Here is a 19284-nt window from a genome sequence, read left to right on the forward strand (position 1 = left end):
CATCTCAGAAACGACCAAATCCAAGCCATTTGGTTGTTGAGAAGTCAGCATTCGTAGTGCACTGGTCCCCCTAACATGCCAGGACACCAACCGGGCACCCTAGGGGGCACTGCAGTGCACTTCATAAATTGCTCCCAGGTGCATAGCTCCCTAACCTTGTGTGCTGAGGGCCCCCTAACCCCCCCCAAACAACCCACTCCCCACAACTGTACACCACTACCATAGCCCTAAGGGTGAAGTGGGGCTCCTACATGTGGGTATAGTGGGTTTCTGGTGGGTTTTGGAGGTGTAACAGGTGGGGGGGGGGGGGGGATGGGCCTGGGTCCGCCTGCCTGAAGTGGCACTGCAGTACCCACTAAAACTGCTCCAGGGACCTGCATACTGCTGTCAGGGAGTTGGGTATGACATTGAGGCTGGCAGTAGAGGCTGTCAAAAAAAATTTTTTAAGTTTTTTTTAGGGTGGGAGGGGGTTGGTGACCACTGGTGGAGTAAGGGGAAGTCATCCCCAATTCCCTCCAGTGATCAATCTCTGGTCAGTTCGGGCGCCTTTTTGAGGCTTGGTTGCAAGAAAAAAATGGACCGAGTAAAGTCGCCAAAGTTGCTTGTCAGGGACGCCCTTCTTTTTTCCATCATCGCCGAGGATGCCCATCTCTTAAGCATGCCCCAGGCCCGCCTTCACTATGCTGCCGACACGCCCCCGTCAACTTTGGTCGTCCCCGCGATGGAAAGCAGTTGAGGGCGCCCAAAATCGGCTTTCGATTATGCCGATGTGGGCGACCCTGAGAGGACACCCATCTCCCGATTTGTGTCGGAAGATGGGTGCCCTTCTCTTTCGAAAATAAGCCTGCTAGCATTTTAACAATCTTTTCCAGATCTTCCCTGGACGTTTCCCCTGGAGCTGCAGCTTAGCCAGGTGCAATTTAGAGGCCACGTCCACCGCCCAATGCCGCAACAAGATTGAAACGCGCACCGTAACTGTTAATGAAACTTCTTTGGTTGAAGCTCAAAGCAGTGTCGGCAAAAAGCCAATGAGCTCCTCCGTCGTGGAGGCCTTCTGAACCCACAAAAGACATGCCCAGGCTGCATACGATCTACACACTGAGACCTGGAGACTTAGTGCTGCCACCTCAAATGAAAGTTTGAGGGAAGACTCCAGCCTATGGTCCTGCGGGTCCTTAAGCACCGTACCACCTTCTACCAGTAAAGTGGTCTTTTTAGTGACTGCCATAATCAATGAATCAACCGTGGGAAGTCTAAGGGACTCTACGTCTGTGGCCAGGAGTGAATAGAGATGCCCCATCATCTATGCTACCCATAACCCCCCCATCCAGCATGTCCCACTGCGTTGAAATGAGGACTTTCATAGCCTTATGAATATGAAATGATCTTGAGGGGCACTTAGTCCTGGACATGATAGAAGAAGTTGGGGCCAGACCAGATGCAGGCTCAGGAGAGGAAATATCTAAAATCTCAAGCGCCCGGACTATAAGAGCGGGAAGTTCCTTCCATGTGAAACAGATGTGCCGCAGTGGGTTCATCCCCCTCCTCAGGCGACATTTTGCCTTCTTCCGTAAACTCCACGGACCCTGTTGGAGAGTCCCCAGGAAGGAGGGTATCCTCCGTGTCTGACGCGTCATCAAGGTCCGAAGCCTCCACCCGAGAGCGCTAAGGCATAAGCGACTGAAAAGAGGAAGAAGGTCCCAGGGGGAGGGTAAATAATCAGAACTCTGAGGGCCCCCCGCTCGTTTTAATAGGAAGGCTTTGTGAATGAGTAGCACAAATTCCGAGAATAAAGGAGTACACTCGCCTCCAGAACCCTCCATGGGATCCTCTCTCCAGCTGGGGTCTGACGGAGCCGAAGCCTGCACCGTTAAAAGCTGCCCCACCGCCATGTGTGGGGCTGAACACGGCGGGACTGAAAAGATGGCGCCCGCCGGTGCATGTGGCAGAGTCTGGCCCAAGATTCCCACCTAAACAGGAACCGGCGTTTCCTTACTGGCCCCCAAATAAGTAGCACCTGGAGCAAGCGGTTTTTCCAGCGCGCTCTGACACACATATGTCTTGTACTCCCCAGACGCTGCTCTCTGGCTCCCACACTGGGAGCAGAGTTTCTTTTGCAGCTTCCGACGGAGCTGATATGAAGCAGGCGGGTGCTGCCTGAACAAGCTGCCCCCCTCCCCCCCCGCTGACCTGTTAGCACTACATGGCGCTCCTCCATCTGGCTTTTTTAAACACTCTCTCCAGCAAGGCTTAGCCCAGTCACTCTCTTTTAAATGCTGTCTTATTTATTTACTAGCCTTTGAGCCCGTAAAAACGGGCTATTATAGGGGGGGGGGGGGTTGAAAGGCCCGCCCCTGCCGCCGCCGAGTTCGCGCCCCCCCCCCCCCGAGCCGTCACCACCCACCTTCCACCCGGCCGGGCCCTCACTCCGCTATTAAACAGCGAGGGTCCGGGAACGCAGCACTGAGCTCTGCTGAACTGCCGACGTCGGCCTTCGTTTTTCTTCTCTGCCTGTCCTGCCCTCGTGTGACGTAACGTCGTCGAGGGCGGGACAGAGGCAGAGAAGAAGAAGAAAGGACGATGTTGGCAGCTGAGCAGAGCTCAGTGCTGCGTTCCCAGACCCTCGCTGTTTCAATAGTGGAGCGAGGGCCCGACCGGGTAGAAGGTGGGTGGCGGCGGCGACTCGAGTGGGGGGAGCGTTAGACGGCGGTGTCCCTCCCTCAGAAATGCGCACTACAGACCCTCTCTGTTCCGCCCCCCCGTCATCACGTATTGATGCGGGGGCGGGGCAGAAAAGGTCTCTACTGCGCATTTGCGAGTGAGTACGACATTCGCCTTTTATATATATTGATTTATTTTTCATTTAGAGGCAGGAGAGAGACTGCTGGGCCCAGACCATGGCACCGAGCCGAAGCAGAATGGAGGGGATGTTGGGGGGAGGGAAGGAGGGACCAGGCACCATCAGGTGTACACCAATATCCCAAGCCAGGGAACCTCAACCCCTATCCAGGTTCAACTGGGCCTACGTGACATGCCAGGAGCCGGATCAATCCAGAGCTAAACAGTTATGACCTTCCATCTGCTAGATAGAGAGAATACTGAGGTTAAGCTGGCTGCACATTACCACATATAGCAAACCTCTGAAGTTCTCTCTATCTCCACCTGCTGGTAGAGGGACATAACCCACAAGTCTCTGGATTGATCTGTGAGACACTATGGAATCTTGAATTTAACTCACCTTAGGCTACTATTGAAAAAAAAAAGTGTGACTAAATCCAAATCCCTACGGATTCTATTTTGTATCTTGACTTCTGTATTTTTCTTTCCTCTCACTCTTCCAGATCTCTTAGTCTGTGTTTTCTTCTCTCATGTCTCACCTCCTGGAAGTGCACAATTTGCCCCTCCAGTTCTCGGCACCTCAGCTCCAACTCCCCTAGCTGCTCCTGCAGTGTCTGCACGGTTTCTGCCAGGCTGTGGTTCTGCCTCTTACTGTCAGACAGAGCCTGTCGCATGGAGTCAAAATGTTCCTATAAAGGAAAAAGTCAGGAAAATTAGCTGTTTGGTGTGAACTATTTACATAATTGGGCTACAGTAATGCTAGACATGAAAGTCAGGCAGTACCCTGGGCAAGAAATGATTAATATATGAACATCATTTATTTTATTTATTTATTTATGATATTTATACCCCACATTATCCCAAACTGGCTCAGGTACAATGTGGCTTAAAAAGCAATAAACAGCAGTGACTAACAATAAAAGGTTAAGTTAACAGTAAGCATAGATTATTAAAATCACGCAAAAACACATAAATTATTACTATAAGAGAAGCTTTGAAGACAGATAATGTCGTTAACAGTTGAATCATATTTTGGACCGTTCAAGCCGTTATCTGCCATCATTTACTATAAGTTATTAAAAGCAGTATTTATCAAGAATGTTTTGTGCATTTTGCAGAAGGACACACAGAGGCTCATTTTCAAAAGAGAAAAACATCCAAAAAATGGCATAAATTTTAATTTGGACTTTTTTTTTTCATAAAAACATCCAAATTGGTATTTTCAAATCCAACTTTTAGACATTTTTCCACGAAGTACGTCAGAAGTACGTTCAGATCACAAGGGGGGCATGCTAGGGGCATGTTAAGGGCGTTCCTAACTCTTGGACATTTTTCTGCCATAATGGAACAAAACAAAAACATCCAGGGCTATAAGTTGGACATTTTGGTCTAGACCCATTTTATTAACAAATAAGCCAAAAAACAGTGTCCTAAATGACCAGATGACCACTATAGGAATAAAGGAATGACATACCCTTACTCCTTCAGTGGTCACTGACCCTCTCCCACCCCGTAAAGTTGTAAATGAAACAGTACATACCAGCTTCTATGATAGCTTCAGATGTTATGGCCAGTCCTACTAGAGCAGCAAGCAGCTTTCTAGAATAGCCTAGTGTTTGGTGTAGTGCACTGTACAGAAGATGACCCAGGCCCATAATCCACTCTAACTATTACACGTGGTGGAAACTGTCAGCCCCCCCCAAAGCTTACTGTACCCACATATAGGTGACACCTGCAGCTATAAGGGCTATTGTAGTGGTGTATAGTTAGGTACAGTAGGTTTTTCGTGGGTTTTGAAGGGCTCACCATACAATATAAGGGGGTAATGGTGAGATGTGTACCTAAGACCTTTTATGTGAAGTCCACTGCTCTGCTGGGATGCCTGTGTGGCCAGTCTTCTAGGAAAGTTGTCTCCTTCTATGTCCCAATGGCTTGAGTTTGTGTGTTTTTCACTTGGACTTTTTGTTGTTGTTGTTGTTTTTAATGGTCCAAAAAGATAGCCTTACTAAGCACAATAATATCTAGGAAATGGTCATTTTCAAAGAAAAAAGACGTTTTTCTGGTTTGAAAATGGTCATGTTCACTACTTGATTTTTGGATGTTTTCAGTAAAACAGCCAAAGTTGGATTTAGACATCCTATTGAAAATGCCTCTCATAGTCTATTAGGAATCTAAGATGTTTAGGTAATGAATTCCATTTCTTAGTGCTTTGATAAGAAAAGCTTGCAGGATAGTGAAGAGATAAGAAGTCTCTAGAAGTGGTTAGAGTATTTCGTTTAAGCAGTTCAATCAGGTTTTGCATGTATGAAGGAGACATACCATACAAGATCTGGTATACAAATACACATAGGTTAAAGGCAATTTTGGCCTTTAATGGAAGCCAGTGTAATTTTAGAAGAGAAAGTTTTTGAGAAACATCATCCTAATGTATCTGCTATATTGCTATATTATTATTATTATTGATTATTGCAAAGCACTTTTTCATATTTATTATTTATTTGTTACATTTGTATCCCACATTTCCCCACCTATTTGTAGGCTCAATGTGGCTTACATAGTACCGGAGAGGTACTTAAACATCGTTATTAAACATGGCAGTGACATGATAAACCCCCCAATATTCAGCCGGCGGCGAACAGCGTTTTTTTCAATGTTGATCGTCACCAGCTACATTATCATCTGATATTCAGTGCCTGGCCATGTCCAGGAACTGGCACTAAATATCAGGGATAATTTTGGGCGGCCTGGCCACCCAGAGCTTTTGTGGGTCCAGCTGATATTCAGCTGGGGCTGCATAAATGTTACACAGCCCCAGCTGAATATCAGGCCAGGACCCACATATCCTTGTTTTGTTTAAAAACAAATTGCAACCCCCAAGCCCCATCTTGCCCCCTCCCCCTGCGCCAATGTCCCCTCTTTCCCTCCCCAAAGCCTGCATCAAGAAGATCTCCCTGCAAGACCCCCCATCCTCCCAACCAAGAAGGTAAGCCCCTGGGCTTACCTACATCCCTGGTGGTCCACCGGGGTCACTGGGGACAGGAGCGCAGCCCCCTCACTCCTGCCCCTTGTGGAGCCTCTGTAAAATGGTGGCAGCTCGCAGTACTTCGTGTAGTACTGCAAGCTGCCAAAAGAGATCACGGCAGCCATGTTACAGAGGTGCTGTTGGGGGGAGCGGGGAGGTCTTGTAGGGGAGGGCATTCTTGATGCAGGCTAGGGGGAGGGAAGGAGAAGACATTGGTGCGGGGGGGGGGGGGGGAGATGGGGCTTAGGGGCTGCTTTTTTTTTTCAAGAAAACAAAGTTAAGCGGGAGCTGGCCTGATATTCAGAGCTCTTGAGCTGTCCTAGATGAACTGCTTACCTATGCAGGTGCCGGTACTGAATATTAACGGCATCCACATAACTTGGGGTTTCTCTCCAGTGCTGCCGCCAGCGCCACCCTTGATCAGCCCACTTTTTGTTTGGATGGTCTCAGGGGATATTCAGCGGCACTGTCCGGTTAAATGCCACTGAATATCCCTGGTTAGGCGGCGGAAAACTATTTAAGTAGGCAGGAGAGGCTCCTGCCCACTTAAACCATTGAATATTGGCCTCAAAGTCTATATGAAATAATCATATACTACTTATCATTTTGTTATGAAATCATACACTGCTGCCCAGTAAGGTAAGTCCCTTATACCTTCTTCCTTCTGTTAGACTCAAACTGTTTCCCGCATTCTTACTTCTGGATCACCTCCACTATATTCAGATACTAGAGCGTCACTATACTCTGAGTGGCGTGTGCTGCTTCACATAAAGGCTTGGATGTCAGTCCTCTACTATTCTGGAGAGTATGAGCTTTTATTGCTCTAAATATGCATCCAGCTGCACTTATAGAATTTGAAGGGTGGTATTCTAGCGCTTTAGGCATGGATCCTTCTGCATCTGGAGGCAGTGAGTATAAGCCTCTGGCAGGCTGCTATATTCAGAAACTGGGAGTATTAATGTGTACCCTATGTCATTAAGAGACTGTAATTGTGAAACTCAAGTGCTTTGGGTGTAGCTCATACCACAATTTGAGGGCAATTCTATAACAGTGCACCTATCTATAAGTGGCCAGAAGGTGCCTACTTTCCTTATAGAATACTAGTATAACTGGGTAAATATATGCCTATGCATTTAGGAACACCAGCCACAGAGCTGATGAAAATGGTGGTGCTTAAATACTGGAGATACCTGAGTCACTCATATTATTCTATAAGTGACATGCATAAGTGTGAGTCTTGCCCTGCTCCACCCAGACTCTGCCTGTGTGTACACTTTATGTAAGATATACCATATTTACAGAATAGCGCTTAGACGTTTTTTGGCATGTACGCTGATATTCTAAACATTATGCATGTAATTGGCACATAACTGTTAGCACCCACTTTATAGAACTACCCCCTTTATGTAATAGATGTTGCCCCCTGCAGCAGTCAGATACCTGAAGTGCACGGCGGTCTTGTTCAGCTGCTGTCAGTGCCTTTTGCAGCTGTGATACATGTTCCTGAAGGCTGCTGGAACCTGCTGTAGTGTCACTCAACACTTGAGAAAGGCTCTGGACTTTGTCCTTCAGTTGGCTCTCCCCTTCCTCTGCCTTGGCCAGGGACAGAGTCAGGCATTCCAGCTCTCGTTGTGTCGATGCACGCTGGAGTTCACTGTCCGCCAGTCGGTTCTGCAACAGCTGACTATGCTCCCGAAGGGAATGAACCTCAGTTTTTTGGTCTGTCATGTTTAGCTGTGTACGCTGAAGCTCTCCCTCCAGTGAGCGACAGTTTACTTCCAATTTGGTAGCCCGGCTCTCTGATGCCTCCAAAACATCTTTCAGTTTCCGTTTATCTGACTCTAACTTTGCCTCTCTGACGTTGTGTTTGCTGATTTTTTCCTGCAAACAAGACGTCATACTGCTTACAAAACAGCACTGAAGGGATATGCAACCAGTAAGAGCTAAATGATTCTGTACAGAACTGAGGCATGATCCAAGAGCCAGAAAAAAGGCATATGAAGCAGATAAAAATGGCATCATCACTAAAAAACAAACTACAATATATATATATGGAAATCCACATAACTTCATATATAGGGGGTTGTTTACTAAAGCTTAGCTTGAGTTATCTGCAGCAGGGCCCATAGGAATAAAATGGGCCCTGCTGCAGATAACTCTAGCTAAGCTTTAGTAAACAACCCCCATAGAAACAAGTAAACTATAGAAGATACATAAGTACATAAGTATTGCTATACTGGGAAAGACCAAAGGTCCATCAAGCCCAGCATCCTGTTTCCAACAGTGGCCAATCCAGGTCACAAATACCTGGCAAGATCCCAAAAAAGTACAAAACATTTTATACTGCTTATCCCAGAAATAGTGGATTTTCCCCAATTCCATTTAATAACTGTTTATGGACTTTTCCTTTAGGAAGCCGTCCAAACCTTTTTTTTTTTTTAAACTCCGCTAAGCTAACCACCTACCACATTCTCTGGCAACGAATTCCAGAGTTTAATTACATGTTGAGTGAAGAAAAACTTTCTCCGATTCATTTTAAATTTACTACATTGTAGCTTCATCGCATACCCCCTAGTCCTAGTATTTTTGGAAAATGTGAACTTTTCCTAAGTTAAAATATTAGTGACTGATTTTGTGAGCCCTATTCTCCTCATCATGTCAGTGCAAAAAAAACAAAAAACATTTAATCCCATGGTGCCCCTAGGCCACATATTTCTTTTAAGTTTTTCTCACCCACCGTTGCAGCATTGAGTCCTACCTTTGCTGATATTCAAGCCACACCAGCTGAAGAGATCCCACTGCCTGAGCTCCCCTTCCATGCTGCCTGAGCAGCGAGGAAGTCGGCGGCATGCTTCAGCCACCGATGCCTGCACTCCCTTGCATGCTGAGTTCATGAATTGAGCATGCGCAGGAGTGCCTGCATCGGTGCCTGAAGTGCACTGCTGACTTCCTCTGCTCAGGCAGCAGGAAGGGAGAACTCAAGCAGTGTATCTCTTCAGCTGGCAGGCCTTGGGCATCCCCACCAACCATTTTGGAGGGGGCCTTTAAAATATCCCACTACTCCCCTGTGATTTTGCTGCAGCGCCTCAGGGCATCTCAGTGCACAGTTTTTGAACCACTGCCCTAATCCCTTGTCCTACATTCCCTTTCTCAATTTTTCCCTCATCTAGCTTCCTGCTTTCTCTTTCCCCATCAATCAATGTCCGTATCTTTCCTTTATCTTCTCTTCCTCTACCACAACCTAGAAGTGGTCCCTTCTCTCTGCTCCCAGGTAGTACCTTAATCTCTCTTTATTCTCCCCTCCTTGGATTCCTTCCCCCATAAGAACATAAGAATAGCCATGCTGGGTAGAGTTACGGATATGTCCTTGTAAAGAGGACATGTCCTCTTTTGGATGTCTTCAGGTATGTCCCTTCAGGATTTTAATGATTTAAGGAAATGTCCTCTTTCTTTTATGCGCCTATGATCCGCACCTACCCATATAATGAGAGAAACCATCTTGGCCTATTAGTAAGTCTGGACACTGGGGGTGCTAAAGAGAGAGACAAGGCAGGTCTTAGGGGCGAGGCGACCGAAGCGACCGCATAGGGCCTCGTGCTCAAGGGGACCCCGCGCGGCGCGCCGGAAGTCGCCCCGCCCTGACTGCCCGAGCTCCAGTCCCCCTCCATTTGGATTTTAAAAGTTACCTCGCGTTGATGTCTGGACGGGTTACAGCGCTGGCAGGTAGCAGCAGCAGTCAATGAAAAGCGTGCGAGCTGCTCGGCGCTTCCTTTCCCTCACTCAGTTCTGGTCCTGCCCTCATTTCCTGTTTCCACAAGGGTTGGGACCAGAGCTGAGCGAGGGAAGGAAGCGCCGAGCAGCTCGCACGCTTTTCACTGACTGCTGCTGCTGCTACCTGCCGGCGCTGTACCCGTCCTGACCGTTGACGATGTAACTTTTAAAATTTAGAGGGAGGAGGGAGGGAGCTGGGTGGGGAGGGGGGCCTTTGGAGCTGGGAGGGAGGGGGCCCTTGGATCTGTGGGTGGTCCTTTGGAGCTGGGGAGGAGGGGAGGGGGCCTGTGGAGCTGGGGAGGGAGGGGGTCTTGGAGCAGGGAGGGGGGGCCTTGGAGCTGCGGGCCCTAGGGGGAAGCCCTGGAGCTGGGGGCCCTAGGGGGAGGGGGCCTTGGAGCTAGGAGGGAGCGGCTCGGAGGGGAGCGGCGGCCGGCCCTGGAGCTAGGGTGGGGGCAGGGCTAGGGTGGGGCCCCATCAAATTGGTCTGCATAGGGCCCCGCACTTGCTAAGACCGGCCCTGGATAGAGAAAGGCATTGCTGATCCTTCTTTTTCCCTGCTGGTTGAATCTGTCAAAGGAATTTTGTTCCTACAGCACAACTTTAAGTATATGTCATGCATAGACTTTCACACATATCTCAGAAGCCAGCAAAAGTATACTTGGGCTCAGACTCAAATCCGGAAGTTCTTGAAAGTAGATTGTCTACTGCTGTACTGTAAGTAAGTCACTGTTGATGTATACTCATTAACTAAAGGCTACGATTAAATATTCTTTAGCAAAGGTAGCAACCATTTTTATTTTTTTCTGTCCTCTTTTTTGTCTAAACAAATATGGTAACGCTAATGCTGGGTCAGACCAATGGTCTATCTAGCCTAATATCCTACTTCCAACAGTGGCCAATCCAGGTCATAAGTACTTCCTCCATGTCCATCCCAATAACAGACTATGGATTTTTCCTCCAGGAACTTGTCCAAACCTTTTTTAAACCTAAATACGCTGACCACTGTTACCACATCCTCCGGCAGCAAGTTTCAGAGCTTAACTATTCTTTGAGTAAAAAAATATTTCCTCCTATTTGTTTTAAAAGTATTTCCATGTAATTTCATTGAGTGTCCCCTGGTCTTTGTACCTCTCAGGACCGCAATCATATCCTCCCTCAGCCATCTCTTTTCAAAGCTGAAGAGTCCTACCTTCTTTAGCCTTTCCTCATTTGAGAGAAGTTCCATCCCCTTTATCATTTTGGTCGCTCTTCTTTGAACCTTCTCTAATTGTGCTATATCTTTTTTGAGATACAGCAAACAGAATTAAATATACTACTCAAGGTAAGGTCACACCATGAAGCGATGGAATAAACTAGGGCCTGCACATAACAAGCTGACCTCATATGATGCCATATGCTACTACTACTTAACATTTCTAGAGCGCTACTAGGGTTACGCAGTGCTGTACAAATTAACAAGGAAGGATGGTCCCTGCTCAAAGGAGCTTACAATCTAAAGGACGAAATGTCAAGTTGGGGCAGTCTAGATTTCCTGAGTAGAGGTGTAGTGGTTAGGTGCCGAAGGCGACATTGAAGAGGTGGGTTTTGAGCAATGATTTGAAGATGAGCAGTGAGGGGGCCTGGCGTATGGGCTCATGGAGTTTGTTCCACGCATGGAGTGAGGCGAGGCAGAAAGGGCAGAGCCTGGAGTTGGTGGAGAAGGGTACTGAAAGGAGGGATTTGTCTTGAGAGCGGAGGTTACGGGTAGGAACGTAAGGGGAGATGAGGGTTGAGAGGTAAGGAGGGGCTGCAGATCGAGTGCATTTGTAGGTTAGTAGCAGAAGCTTGAACTGTATGCGGTACCTGATTGGAAGCCAGTGAATTGACTTGAGGAGAGGGGTGATATGAGTATATCAGTCTAGGCGGAAGATAAGACGTGCAGCAGAGTTCTGAACGGACTGAAGGGGGATAGATGGCTAAGTGGGAGACCAGTGAGGAGTAGGTTGCAGTAGTCAAGGCGAGAGGTAATGAGAGAGTGGATGAGAGTTCGGGTGGTGTGCTCAGAGAGGAAAGGGCGAATTTTGCTAACGTTATAGAGGAAGAAGCGACAGGTCTTGGCTATCTGCTGGATATGCGCAGAGAAGGAGAGGGAGGAGTCGAAGATGACACCGAGGTTGCGGGCAGATGAGACGGGGACGATGAGGGTGTTATCAACTGAGATAGAGAGTGGAGGGAGAGGAGAAGTGGGTTTGGGTGGGAAGACAAGAAGTTCGGTCTTGGCCACATTCAGTTTCAGGTGGCGGTTGGACATCCAGGCAGCAATGTCGGATAAGCAGGCCGATACTTTGGCCTGGGTTTCCGCAGTGATGTCTGGTGTGGAGAGATAAAGCTGGGTGTCGTCAGCATACAGATGATAGTGGAAGCCATGAGATGAGATCAGGGAGCCCAGGGAAGAGGTGTAGATTGAAAAAAGAAGGGGTCCAAGGACAGATCCCTGAGGGACTCCAACAGAGAGCGGGATAGGGGTGGAGGACGAACCATGAGAGTGAACTCTGAAGGTACGATGGGAGAGATACGAGGAGAACCAGGAGAGGGCGGAGCCCTGGAACCCAAAAGAGGACAGTGTGTCGAGAAGTAGGTTGTGATTGACAGTGTCAAAGCAGCGGATAGGTCGAGGAGGATGAGGACGGCGTAATGACCTTTGGATTTGGCAAGGAACAGGTCATTGCAGACTTTAGATAGTGCCATTTCTGTTGAGTGTAGTGGGCAAAAGTCAGATTGAAGCTGCTGGTGGAGCCTACTTGATCAATGAAACCAGAATGATTACTTGGAGTTGGGGTAGTAAAATGTGGTGTGCTAGATTTGTGTAATGGTGCTATCTTTGTGTGATGTCTTGGTACACTGATATCCACTATGCTACTTGGATTATCAGGAAAGTGTGGTGACTCCAGTCCTAACAATGACTATACATTCAATAAACCTCCTGCATGTGTCCACAGCAGAGTCTCTGTATGCTTGTGCTGTGCATGGCTTGATTCTGTCCCCATTTTTAGTGTCTCCACTTCCAGTAGTGCCTGCACATTCTGTACACTCTCATTACTTATATCAGATTAGCACCATGATCCTACTACTCCCTGCTTTGGTACTTCTTAGGCCCAGATATGTCTAGGTTTCTCTACTGTTCACTGAAACCTGATGACTTTCTGCTGTGCCCTGAGAGCCCCTATCTCTGCCAGTGTTCATATGAAACTGTTACTTCTTTTCTTTCTCTTCCTATGCACTGCATATTATACCTGTAGACTTCTCTTTTCTTCCTCAAGGCATGTAGACTGTGCTCCAGAGAGGACATCTGCTCTGCAGTGACCTGGCGGTCTCGCTCTATCCTGTGAATGTTTTCCTCCTGCAGCATCAGCGCTGTTTGAGCAGCACTCAAACGGCTATCCACTCCTCGCTTGCCTAGAATATGAAGAGAACTGTTAGTATGCGTAAAATCGAGGCTTGCCAGCTCCTTACACCCATAACAAATCAGTGGGAGACAAACCAAATTTGAGTGTGTTTCCAGGGTTCTCACTTGCTTTCTACTGGGTAAAACCTAGAGCTCCTGATCACAGGCTGAGGCTCTGAGGGCTAGAGAGAGCTAGTTTCACAACAAGAGCTGGAGAAGTGAACCTGGCAGGGAAGAAACCCCTGGAGGTGCCCTCCAAGAGACAGTGTAGAGCAACCCTTGGGAGCACACTCAGGGCACAGCAGTCCTTGGAACCACACTTAGGGCAAAGCCTTTGGAGATACTGTCAGTGCCCAATGCTCAGTGGTGGAGGCTCCTTGAACTTGGGGGCACAGTCGGTGCCCAAGGTTCAGTGGCAAAAAGGCTCCTGGAAGTGCAATCAGCACTCAGAGCCCTTCCTGGGAGTGCAGACAGAGTGTGACAGCATAGACTGGTCAAACCAAACTGGCTCTGCCCTTATCGTATATCCAGTAGCGCAGGGTCAGAGTGCTCCAGCAGGTGAGGTCTGGGGGATCTGGCAGAGATGAAAAAGCGAAAAGACTCAGGGAAGGAGTAAGGGAGACATAAGTAATACTACCACTCCAAAAGAAAGACTTAATAAAGGCCCAGGGAGATCTGTTTAAAGCTGCCACAGACAAGATTAACTGGATTCAAGAGCAATGTTTAGAGGTTGTTTAGTAGTTTGCTTACTGAACACTATTCACTGAGAAAATTTAATAAGTTGTGTCACAAATACTTCTTATTAGCGAATGTCCTAATGCTTTCATCCTATATAATAATTTGCAGCTCTGCACATCCGTCTGGATGCCTGGGTTCGTAACACCTGGGTTCGTAACACAGTTCCCATTGGTCCGCCCTGGGGATGACGTTACAGGGCGGACCAATGGGAAGTGAGAGGGAAGAGAACCCAGCAGCAGCCACCGGAAGCTCCAGTCCAACGCCCCCCCTCTCCTCCGATTTCCTCCACCCAAAAACACTTTATCTCCTGCTCCGCGGTCCACCGGCAACAGTGAAGCCCTGCATGCACAGACACCGCTTCACACTGCCTTTGCTTTCGCATCTGTTCAGCTGTTCCTGTGATCCTTCTCTTCCGCAAACAGGAAATGAGGGCGGGACAACAGGAACAGCTGAAACAGAAGCGAAAGCAAAGGCTGTCTGAAGAGGCGTCCGTGCGTGCAGGAGGTAAAAACTTTTCAACACCAGCCAGCTCTTACGAAGGGGAGGGGCAGAGAGGGGGGGTTTGGGTCCTGAAATGACAGAGGGGGGGCAGATGGGTCCTGAAATGACAGAGGGGAGAGGGAGTCCTTGAACTCCACTGGAAGGAGGGGCGGGTCCTGGAACTGGAAGGGGGTCCTGGAACTCGAATAGGAGGGGTGGTAGGGGGTCCTGGAACTTGAAGAGCAGGGGGAAGGGGGAGGGGAAGAAGGGGGAGAGGGTCCTGGAACTCGGACAGGGGGAGGGGGAGGGGAGGAGGGGGGAAGCGGGGTCCTGGAACTCGGACAGGGGTAGGGGATAGGGAGAAGGGGGGGACGGGGTGAGGGAGAGGGGGGAAGGGGTGTGGAGGAGGGGGGAAGGATGGAGGTTTAGGGGTGAGGGGGGAGGAGGGGGAGGGAGGGGTGTGGAGGGAGGTTGGGGGGGGCGGCTGGAGCTCTGAGAGAGAGAGGGAAGGGGCCCTGGAACCTTGCTAGCGCCCATTTCCTTTATGTTGGAAATGGGCCTCTTTTACTAGTATAGTATAAATTGTAAATAGTTCAATAATCTGTTTAACATTTCAGCCAGTCTTGTTCACAGTGGCCTTTTTGATTAGGGAAATCTCACCTGCTAGCACTTTTCTTCCCCAAGTGGAGGCACCAGGTGCCAACTCCAAGGCCCGACAGAGCCTACCTGAGGGAAACTCCAGCTAGCCCAGCTAGGTCACAGAGACGCCCACAAAGGGGCGTTACACAAAGTTTTATTTTTCTAAGTCAAGTTAAAAGTTTATTCACTTTTTGATGTACTGCCAATCGATAGATATCATCTTAGCAGTGTACAAAACAAACTTTTAAAAGGACAGAAAATACTTTATTTATTTTAGCATTTGTATCCCACATTTTCCCACCTATTTGCAGGCTCAATGTGGCTTACATTGTTCCGTAATGGTGATTACCAATTCTGGAAAAGAGAAATACATAGTTAAGGTATAGGAGACAGACAGGGGCATAATCGAACGCGAACGCCCATCTCCATGGGTGTCTATGTCTGAGAGCAGGTACGTGAAGGGGCGGGACAGACCGTATTTTCAGAAAAAATGGGTGTCCATCTTTTTTTTTTATAATACAGTTTGTACCGGGCAAATGCATCGGAATTGTGCGGATTTGAGCTGGGCGGTTTCGTTTTCCAGCGATAATGGAAACTGAAGGCGCCCAGCTCAAAAATGAACAAATCCAAGGCATTGGTGTCGCGTTCTCGAGGGCCTTGGCATGCTGTCAGGTCCTCAAGGCAGCACTGGGAATTGTGAGCCCTTGGGCCCCTGCCGCGGAGCGGCAGAGGCAGGCAAGACCGTCTAGGAACTGGACGTCCGGAGGGACCGGACCGGAACTCTGGACGAAGTAGGCAACTGAACCGGTAGAACAGGAACCGCTTCACCTGTACTTAGCCACCTTTCCGCTAGAGTTCAGCTCTAGCGTGCGGGCGGCCGACAGGACTTGTAGGGCAAGGCCGGAACTGAAGAACCAGAGGACCCACCACGGGTCTAGGAAACACGAGGGAACAATACTAGACTGCACTAAGCGCTGCACGCAGCCGCTAAGCCAGACACACCAGATAGACTAGACAGACAGAAGCTTATCAGGAACAGGGACTAGGGCAGACATGCAAGCAAGAAAGAAGGGGAGACAGGGAATACCCCCAGGGCAAACCCACTAGCTAGGTCGAGGCAGGTAACAGGATAAATCCCCCAGAAGATACACGCTAGCTAGGCAGATACAGGAATCAGGATACATAAGCAGGGATCCGGATAAGCACACAGGATATACAAGCAAGGTACAAGGTAGACACATGGGACAGAAGGTAGCTAGGCAGAGCAGAAAACCGGATAACACTAGCTAGCCAAAACCAGGACTCAGGACGAACAAGCAGGGACCAGGATGTGCACACAGGATATACAAGGTTCAGGATGTGCACACAGAATATACAAGCAGGGAGTAGGACAGGCTGCAAACACAGACGGGGAAACCAGGGCTGAACAGTAGGCTCTAAACACAGACTAAAGGCAGAAGGATAGCAGCCAGGATGTGCACACAGGATATACAAGGTTCAGGATGTGCACACAGAATATACAAGCAGGGAGTAGGGCAGGCTGCAAACACAGACGGGGAAACCAGGGCAGAATAGCAGGCTCTAAACACAGACTAAAGGCAGAAGGGCTAGCAGCCCACGCAGAAGGGCAAGCAGCCCACAGGTACTGGGAACCGAAGGGCACTAGCCCACACAGAAGGGCAAGCAGCCCACAGGTACTGGGAACCGAAGGGCACTAGCCCACACAGAAGGACAAGCAGCCCACAGGTACTAATCAGAAGGGCAAGCCCACACAGAAGGGCAAGAAGCCCACACAGAAGACAGGCTTAGAAGCAGCGCAGCAACACACTAACTAACCTGTCGGCCTCTGGGCATGACACCAGACAATGACACCATGCGAAGGCACTGACTGCAAGCACAGGCCTTCCTTATAAAGGAACTCACTGATGAGTCACCACCAGCAGGACAAAAGCAGGAAGTTCCTTGCCTCCAAACAGAGGCTTGACACACAGAGGAAGTGAGCCCACAGGAAGGACAAGCAGCAGCCATCTTGGATACTGGCATAGAGGAGGCGGCAGCCATCTTGGAAGAGGCATAGCCCACACAGGTGAGGTCCAGTAAGGCAATCAGCACACAGAGCCAGAGAGAAACTAAAGACAGAGACAGACACAGAGACAAGCAGAAGCCAGCACAGCCACTGACTCCCAGAAACAGGGTAAGTATGAGGGTGGTCACGGCCACAGATGTGACAATTGGGTCATGGGAGGGGCCAGGATTCGTAGTGCACTGGTCCCCCTCACATGCCAGGACACCAACCGGGCACCCTAGGGGGCACTTGTAAAAAGTAAAAAAAAAAATTAAATACCTCCCAAGTCCATAGCTCCCTTCCTTTGGGTGCTGAGCCCCCTCAAATCCCCCCAAAACCCACTGCTCACAACTCTACACCATTAACATAGCCCTTATGGCTGAAGGGGGCACCTACATGTGGGAACAGTGGGTTTTGGGGGCAGTTTGGAGGGCTCCCATTTACCAGCACAAGTGTAACAGGTAGGGGGGGATGGGCCTGGGTCCACCTGCCTGAAGTGCACTGCACCCACTAACAACTGCTCCAGGGACCTGCATACTGCTGTGATGGAGCTGGGTATGGCATTTGAGGGTGGCATACAGGCTGGAAAAACAGTTCTTAAAGCTTGTTATTTTATGGTGGGAGCAGGTTAGTGACCACTGGGGGAGTCAGGGGTGATCAACCCCGATTCCCTCCGGTGGTCATGTGGTCATTTAGGGTACTTGTTCGTGGACAAAAAGGGTCCAAAAAATGACCCAAATTCACGGTAAAAACGCCTTTCTTTTTTCGATTATCGGCCGAGGGCGCCCATCTCTCCTCGTCCGATAACCACGCCTCAGTCCCGCCTTCACCACGCCTCCAATACGCCCCTGTCAACTTTGCCCGTTTCTGTGACAGATTGCAGTTGAAGACGCCCAAAATCGGCTTTCGATTATACCAATTTGGGCGCCCATGGGAGAAAGGTGCCCATCTCCCGATTTGGGTTGAAATCTGGGAGCCCATCACTTTCGAAAATAAGGCGGAGAGTGGGTTAAGTATTCTGGTAAGGAAAGTTCATTGTATAACAACAAATAAGAGGTAACTTTAAAACAAAGTTTAAAGGAGAAAAATAGATTGTTAGTTTACAAATAGTCAAAATTAGTTTTCATTGCCAATGCTTCAACTTGAAGGAGAAACAGTGGATCAGATCTTTTGACTATAGTTCTATGGAATAGCTTATCTTCAAAATTTGGCAGCTTGAAAATATGCTATTTCTGTCAGGCATATGGAATGGACTCATGTTTCTTTTTATATGTCATCGGATTGGTTTTATGGTTTTTTGAAATTCATATGGTTACATTGTTAATATGTTACATTGTTTGCATTACCTTTTTATATTGTGCCTATGGTTCTATGTTTTATATGCTTTGTCATTTTATACTGCAACCTCTGGAGAACTGACCTTCTTCAGACTCCGCCAGTTGTTTCTGTAGATGTAGGATATGGTTGTTGATTCGGTCCCGGTCACTCTGTATCTCGTTCAGCTGACGATTCAGGTTCATCACCTGTATCTGGGCATCATCCTAGGACATAAAATGAATGAAAGCAAATACCTATGCAGGTTACACTGAGTGTGAGATTATGATAACAGAATAATGAGTTTGAGAGGGCAGTGATGGAACAGAAGATATGAGGGAATTGTGTCAAACAAAACAAATATTCTATATAAAACTGGTAGCAGCGTGGAATACTTGTGGATAGAAATTCCATGGGTGAAGGGAAAGAATATACTGGCAGGGCTGTACTACCATCCAACAGGACAGAACAAACAGACAGATGAACAAATGTTTACAGAAATCTGGAAAGCTGGCAAATTGGGCAACATTATAATAATGGGTGATTTCAATTACCCAATGTTGACTGGATAAATGCCACAAAACCAAGTGGGGTTCACAAAAGTTCAACAGCACAAAAGGAAGTGGAAAAGAAACCAACTTCAAGAGATCAAACAAAAGACCAGGATAAGATGCTCCAAAACACAAACTTTATTCTGACCCTACATGGGCCGTGTTTCGGCTTTTACAAAAGCCTTCCTCAGGGGTCTAAAAAATAACATATTTATAATAATTAAATTTAATACATAAAAATTAATAAAAATTAAAATCAGACAAATCATGTATAAAACATATATAGAAAATAATTAATCAATATATTAGATTAAGTGTAATTCAGAAAATGAAAATTATAATATAACTATACTAATAATAATTCTATTATTACAACATCAGACAGATATTAAACGATAAAAAATGGACAAAAATAGAAGGAACCATAAAAACATGCCTCAGA

At 47.9% G+C, this 19284-nt stretch overlaps 1 protein-coding gene across 1 annotated transcript in view; it reads right to left on the minus strand.

The window, feature by feature from the left end:
- CROCC2 (ciliary rootlet coiled-coil, rootletin family member 2) overlaps nt 1–19284 on the minus strand; it is an 825280-nt gene that overhangs the window by 173606 nt on the left and 632390 nt on the right. The window contains 5 exon segments of the mRNA XM_030216488.1: nt 3378–3527; nt 7301–7741; nt 12904–12932; nt 12935–13066; nt 18398–18518. Of these exon segments, the coding sequence (XP_030072348.1) occupies nt 3378–3527; nt 7301–7741; nt 12904–12932; nt 12935–13066; nt 18398–18518 (873 nt within the window).

The sequence above is a fragment of the Microcaecilia unicolor genome, chromosome 10 (genome assembly GCF_901765095.1).
Source record: "Microcaecilia unicolor chromosome 10, aMicUni1.1, whole genome shotgun sequence".
NCBI lineage: Eukaryota > Metazoa > Chordata > Amphibia > Gymnophiona > Siphonopidae > Microcaecilia > Microcaecilia unicolor.